Source organism: Amblyomma maculatum, chromosome 6, assembly GCF_055883805.1.
Source record: "Amblyomma maculatum isolate TAMU_Amacu chromosome 6, ASM5588380v1, whole genome shotgun sequence".
NCBI lineage: Eukaryota > Metazoa > Arthropoda > Arachnida > Ixodida > Ixodidae > Amblyomma > Amblyomma maculatum.
In genome coordinates this window covers 151,788,016-151,794,843 of record NC_139349.1, presented here as the reverse complement: position 1 = coordinate 151,794,843, position 6,828 = coordinate 151,788,016, and the positions used below count along the sequence as shown (strand labels likewise).

The 6,828-nt window shown below is 42.9% G+C and overlaps 1 protein-coding gene across 1 annotated transcript; it reads right to left on the bottom strand.

The window, feature by feature from the left end:
- Positions 1-3,755: 3,755 nt before the first annotated feature.
- LOC146187065 (uncharacterized) lies at positions 3,756-4,939 on the bottom strand. Its single transcript, XM_084605754.1, has 2 exons — positions 4,787-4,939; positions 3,756-4,157 (listed from the first exon to the last, which is right to left on the bottom strand). Exons 1-2 carry the CDS (start codon positions 4,887-4,889, stop codon positions 3,907-3,909), a joined length of 354 nt encoding a protein of 117 aa, XP_084461880.1. The 5' UTR covers positions 4,890-4,939; the 3' UTR covers positions 3,756-3,906.
- Between the last annotated feature and the right edge of the window lie 1,889 nt (positions 4,940-6,828).

Here is a 6,828-nt window from a genome sequence, read left to right as displayed (position 1 = left end):
TGTGTGTATGCAAAATGAATTCGTATCCCTATACAAAAAATCTCACGGTTAATAAAATTGCACATCGGCATCCAGTTCATATAAGAAAGGGGCTCGCTATAAGTCATATGGGGCTTCAGTCGCTGTGTTATATGTTGAAATACTGTTAGCAGTCAGCTTGGCTGGTCTATGTAGTGCCGAAACGGGTCCCATGTAGGCTGGGGAAGCGCTGTAACAATGCTCGTGCCCACGCAATATCCACATGGGACGCCATTGTGGTAGCTGGACAATGTGCACGAACATTTCGGGAAGGCACAACTTGAATGACCCGCATATTACTCTAGCAAGTAAACTGTAGAATTTGAAGGGCACTACTGCAGCTTGTATTGTACACATGGGGCTCTGGTGGGATACGCAAGGACTAACTTGGTGTAGACCAGGGAAATGTGAAGAGAGATCATGGGCAACCCGAATTGGGCAGCTTATCTGGGTCCCACACGGGACATGAAGGGGCTGAACCCGTAGGTTTTCCGATGCAATACCCAGATGAGACCCAAATGGGGTAAGCAAGGGCTAACGTGGCGTAGACCAGGGATATGGGAAGAAAGATTGTGGGCAACCTTACTTGGGCATTTATCTGGGTCCCACACGGGACATGGAGGGGCTACACCGTTACGTTTTACGAAGTAATACCCACATGGGACACAAATTGGGTAAGCAAGGGCTAACTTCATGCATACTTGGGCATTGTACAGGAAAACTGCGGGCAGGCCCACCTGAAAGCCAATGAACATGCTCTGTAGGCCCCACATGACCCCACCAGGCCCCACATGGGGTTTTGGAGGGCTAAAATAGAATGTGCACTATGATTAGCCTTTTAGTTACCCAGATGGGACCCTTTTGATTGTTAGATGGGGTATGCAGACTTGGGCAGTCCGCAATGCGTCTCTGTACCACCCAGGTTTGCATCAAATAAGCCCATTCATCGCCCACTAAGGCCCCGTTTGGGTTTTTTTCTGGGAATATGAACTAGCTTAGCCCATTAAGAACCCATGCTGGCCCAATCTAGGAGCCAGGCGGGCTGCCCAAGATGGGCTTGCCCCTAGACTTCCTGCACTCAAGCCAAGTGTATCTTAATTTTGCCCTAATGTTGCCGAAAAGAGATCTCTGCGGGCTGAATTTGTTAATGTCGGCTCGTTTTGCCCCATAATGGGAATGTAATGGGAAGCCCAAATTTTGCTCGCCCACATGATACCCAAAAGGGCCCAAGGTGGGTTAAGAACGGGTATCCCAAGCCCATATTGCCCACATGGGGCCCAGAAAGGCATCGAAAGCTGTGCTAATTGGGATATATTTAGTTTCTGGTATATCTCTTCATAACGGAGAATTAGGGGTCTTATTGCTAGCGGTTTATTGGTAAAAAGTGTTCTAGATGGGCACTTTGTGACTACAGAGTGTCAAAGGTGTTTCGATATGGACCTTATTTTTAGCACGTAGGCACACGTAAGCATTTTTCTTCTCTCTGCGAGCGGCGGTTCATTTGTTTCTAAATGGAGGCTATTTACGGGGGATGTCCTGTATGCGCCAGTTGTAAGCCGCAGGCCAAGGTTTTGCACAGGATCTAGATGTTTTAAGTAAGAGAGTCTTGCTGACCCATACACAGCACATCCATAGTCCAGGTTAGAGCGTACTACTGAGTGATAGACACGCATAACACATGTTCTGTCAGAGCCCCAGTGTTTGTGTGATAGCACTTTCAGTATGTTCAGGGATTTGGAAGCTTTCTTTTTGAGGTTGTTAATATGTGGTAGAAAAGTATTGTTTCATTTAGGTGCAGGTTAAGGTAGGTTTGTAACCCTCGTCACAGAGAGAATGGAACCGCCACTGTTTTTTGTGGTTAAACCTGAAATTCATTTCGATCTGCCCATGCAGTCAGCTTGTTTATAGTAAGCTGCACTTCTCTTTCAAATGTTGATACATTGGACGATGTGTACGCTATCTGCAGGTCGTCGACATATAGTGAATGGATTACAAATTTTATGATTATTTTGTTTAAAAAAATTCATTTCTACCACAAAGACAGTTGTACTTAAAATACAGCCTTGTGGCACCCCATTCTGCTGCATAAAGTTCCTTGAAAAAGTCGTATCGTATATCTTCTCCATATCGAAGAAGACTGAAAGATAGTGCTGCCTATGTATAAATGCTTCACGGACCGTGTTTTCAAGGCGGACTAAATGGTCCGTTGTAGAACATGCTTTTTTGAAACCACACTGGCGGATATCTAGAAGTTCCCGAGATTGAAGGACGAAGGTTAGCCTAATATTTAAAACACTTTCAAATGATTTTGCAAGGCAACTTGTAAGGGCTATAGGTCTATAACTACTGGGGGCAGTGGGTGGCTTTCCTGGCTTCAGGAAAGGCACAATAAATGCCTCTGGGATCTTTCCAGATACCCATATCAAAAAATCACAAGGGCTCCTATCGCAGGTATGGACAGATGTGCTAGCATTTCACAGTGTATTTCGTCCGGGCCTGGCGCAGTCTTTTTACCAGCAATTAAAACGGTATTTATTTCTTGTGCTGTGAGCAAAGAGTTGTAAGGTTCATTTCCACTCTCACTTGTTGGAAGTCTGTTTTATTTGAAATTACTACAATGACATGCTTTTGCAATATTGCAGGCAAATAAATCAACCTCACATACAGTGCCCTATATTAACAGGTTAATAACATAAGTTCGATATCACACCTTACTGAACACTGCTTTGCCTCTATACCTACTTTGCTGAATCCTCCTCGACGATCCAGCCGAATAATTACCCTGCTTGTTAAGGCAAGGTATTTGTTTTCGCTCACAGGGATTCTGAAATTGATGAAAGCAACTACAGTGATAATCCTTCTGGTACCTGTATTTACAATGCTAAAGTTCACTGTTCTTTGCTTGCAGAGACAAATATGAAGATTCCATTCCAGAAAATAATCATCATGTTATGAGCCTTTCCAATTTAAAAAATGAGTAAATGAGGCTCGCATTGAACTCTTAATTGAAGATTAAAAAATTTGTACTTCAGTATTGAATGCGAGCCTCATTTCCTCGTTTTTTTCTGCACATTTTTCTCCCACTGATTTAGGACTGCGCTCACAAATGACATGACATGCAAACCATTACGAATATAAAACTTCAACAGGGAATAATTTGGAATGTCCAATATGAGAAATTACCCACTGCAACTGAAATAGCAATACGCAATGAAAACTCTATTTGAAAATTCGTTTGGAACTATAATAACATCCATTCGTTTTAGAGCACGTAATTGAACATAAAAAATTCGACCATTGAAACAGCTGCATGTTCCCAAGCAGCACACCAACAATGGACCAGCGCTGGCGTAACATTGGTAAAAAACGGCACGAAAGTCAGCCGTCATTGGCATTTAGGCCAAAAGAGACTTTTTTCCAACCTTGGGCCGACGTTCAACACTATTGGACCACTGTCCAGCCTACATTTGTCCGACATTATGCCATGATTGAACCACTGTACTGCCCATATATTCATGTTGGCACGCCGTTCACCCATGATTAGACCACTGTTATGCCGATGTGATAACATTGGCCCGACATTCATGCCACAATTGAACCTGCATTCAGCCAGTCTACCAAACGTGGACATGCCACAATTAGACCATTGTTTAGCCTATCTGTTAAAGCCGGCCCAGAATTCATGCCATGCATTTTCAGTGCATTCCAGCTAATATTTGCATTATACAAGCCACATGCTTTACTACTGCCAAACTGCAAGCACCCTTTATATACACATGCATAAAATGAGGCGCAACAAAAATCAAAGTGTGATCATTTATTTAAAAATAAAAATAGTCCTTGGCTGGCACACCAGGTACAGAGAGGCAACTCAGATTGCCGGCAGGCTCAGGTGCCAGCAGGGCCCTGCAAGGCAGCACTGGAGGTGTGGGCCGGGTGAGGCAGTGAGGGTGCCGTACTGGATGTCGACGAAGCACAGGGGTTTGGTGTGGTTGCCAGGCTGGCGGCAGAACTTGCATTCAGTGTCTCGGCAAAGCGCCGCTTTCTACCGCCACCACGGTCCACTGACCCTGGCAACCACTTCTTAATGAAGCCGTGCGCTTCAGCAATATCCACGCCTGTCTTTTGGCAGATGGCATCTGCACAAGATAAGTGGACATTTTAGGCCAACAGGAACACTTTGTTGGCTCACAGAAATCAAGCTTATTTCACTGAAAGAAAAACAGTAGAATAAAAGGTAGCGCAAAAGGACGAGGACAGAGGAACCAGCCCAGCAACAAGTTTTATTGAAAAAAAAAAACAGAAGAGGACACACAAGTAAATGTTACACGGAATAGGCCTCATAATTCAAGAACTAGGCAACCAAATACAACTTTAGAAAAAGCTCTCGCAAGAAAGCTCTTCTAACAGACTGTATATAGCTACTATGACACAATTGTCCACCTTTCAAGGACTAAAGGGGGAACACAAATAGCTGGTCAGTGCAACATGACTGCAATGCTGCGAGAAAAGATGGACTTGACTGGTTTGAGGGCTTTTTCAAAATACATCTGCTGTTCATTCTTTAGATGTCCACTGAGGAAAACTGCAACCAGCCCCACAAACAACTGCAGTAATAAAATATTCATCTGTTATAAAAAAAGAAGTCGTAAGCTGGGTAAAGTGGCAACAGATTTTACAGATGAAAACAAAGTGCAGCAAAGCCTGTTACATGTGCTTTCGCTCATGTTTTAAAATTAAAAGCTACTGTAATTAATAGAAAATATACCTGTGACCACCTTGCACAATCTTAGGCCGATAAAGGAAAGTTTTCCTTTCCGGCCGTGCAGACTGTACAGGCGTTGTACAGACACCCCCATGATGGCCGTCATGACGTTGGCCGCCACCTCCTTTAAGCCTTTTCCCCCCAGGCGGAGCAGCTGCTGTCGCTGAAAAGAAAGAAAATCATAGTTGCGCAAATGCTATTAGACATAAAATAACAAGTACTGTTAGTTTATTTCTGAATAGAATAACTGAGATAACTGTGTGACCAATTGTCAGCAGCTCATACAATTGTGCCTGCTATTTAATGCATCATTCTTGTATGATGCAACAGCTCTCTACCACTGCAAACAAAGACATTTTTTTTTCTAATTTGCTAGGAGCAGACAAATTTAGGTGCTGAGCAAAAGTGGTTGCTCTTATCATGTTATAACTTGAGGCTTTTTTAGCAGGTATGTGTGCTGGATGTATTTGGGCTGCAGTCCCAAAGGAATTCGTGCTAGGAGCATGCTGTAGAAGAGGGATTTGCAAATTTTAACTATCTGGAATCATTCTTAACGTGCACTGACATCGCACAGCACACGTTCACCTTGTTTTTCCCCTCCATGGAAAAGTGGTTGCTGCAGCCAGGTTTGAACTCTTTTTGGGTTCAGCAGTTGAGTGACTGAGCCGCTGCCGTGGAGCCCATTGTCCCGAAACTGAGCATGATCTGATATTATGTTCCCCAAGCACATGAGTAAAGCTGCATGCCTAGCAGCCATTATTGTTTTTGGCAGCAGATCAAGTAATGAAAGAAAGCATGATATGGGCAAGAGAGGAAAAAGTGGGGATAAAAAACAGCTCGAAAACAAGGACTTGACACCACAACATAAACAAAACACAGGGCTGTGAACTCATGGGCTGTGCATGAACTCCCACATGAAGACAGCATACAGTTCCGTGACCTAAGAATTTCAATTTTGGAAGGGCACATATGTTGGATGTATAATCCTAGATCACAAAAGGCACTCCTCCCCTATAGTAGTGCTCATTCGAAGGTAGTAAAATGAGCAGTTGCCATGAATTTCCTCAATTACACGGTGGAAAAATCATTTTGTCATCAAATGTCTCAGAGCGTTAAAATACAAGCACAGCGTTTGCACATGTTCGGCTATCCTCCAGATACTTAGCAGTTGCAGACAGCCTGCTAAAAAAGAAAAAGATCAGTAAAAAGCAAAATAAGCAAGATCAGAGGCTGACAACATAAGTCATTCCGTGCAATTACAAAGTATCCCATAATCTTAAGAATGTTGCAAAAAGATACAATGTAAACATGCTCTTCTCCACATCAAGTAAGTTCTGAAAAATTTGTCCAATGATAATGAAAGAGCAAAAGCCGTATTGTAGTATCAAGCACCAACTCTGGTTCACCCGGTGCACTACAAAGGTAGTTTACAGTGTTCCACTCACTTGTAATGGAGTTTACATTGGTCAAACAGGACACTGTTTTAATGAGAGAGCCAGGGAGCAATATGATCAAGTCAAAGACGGTAAAGGGAGTAATCTTGCCACTGAATGCAGAAACTGTAAGTGTAAGCTAATTTTTCGAAAAACCAAGTTTCTTGAGTGCGGGAAAGATCAGACTGAAAGAGATATTGTTGAGGTATATCATATCAGAAAAGCGGGACATTAATGTGTCAGCCCCCCTTATTGTTTCTGTATGATAATGAAATGGCCTTTCTGGACAAACACGGTTGACTAGCACATGGCAATAACAGCACCATACATAAGTTTGTTTTTATTTTATATAAAATTTAGTTGGAAGTTCGTCCTGTTGTGTGTTTCTTCATGTCCTCATTTTTTTCGTGCTGTGAGCGCTATACATTGATGCATCAACATCAACAGGCCCAAACATCAGTGTTGTTGCACAGTTTGGTGGTATAGTGCCAAAAGCAGTTTGAGGCCATATACAAGACCATGTAGTATCAATTCCTGAAATGAAAATGTAATTGCCAAAAGCCCTGCAGCACGAGCAATTGTAATGGTTCCTGAAGCAAAACTGAAACTTTA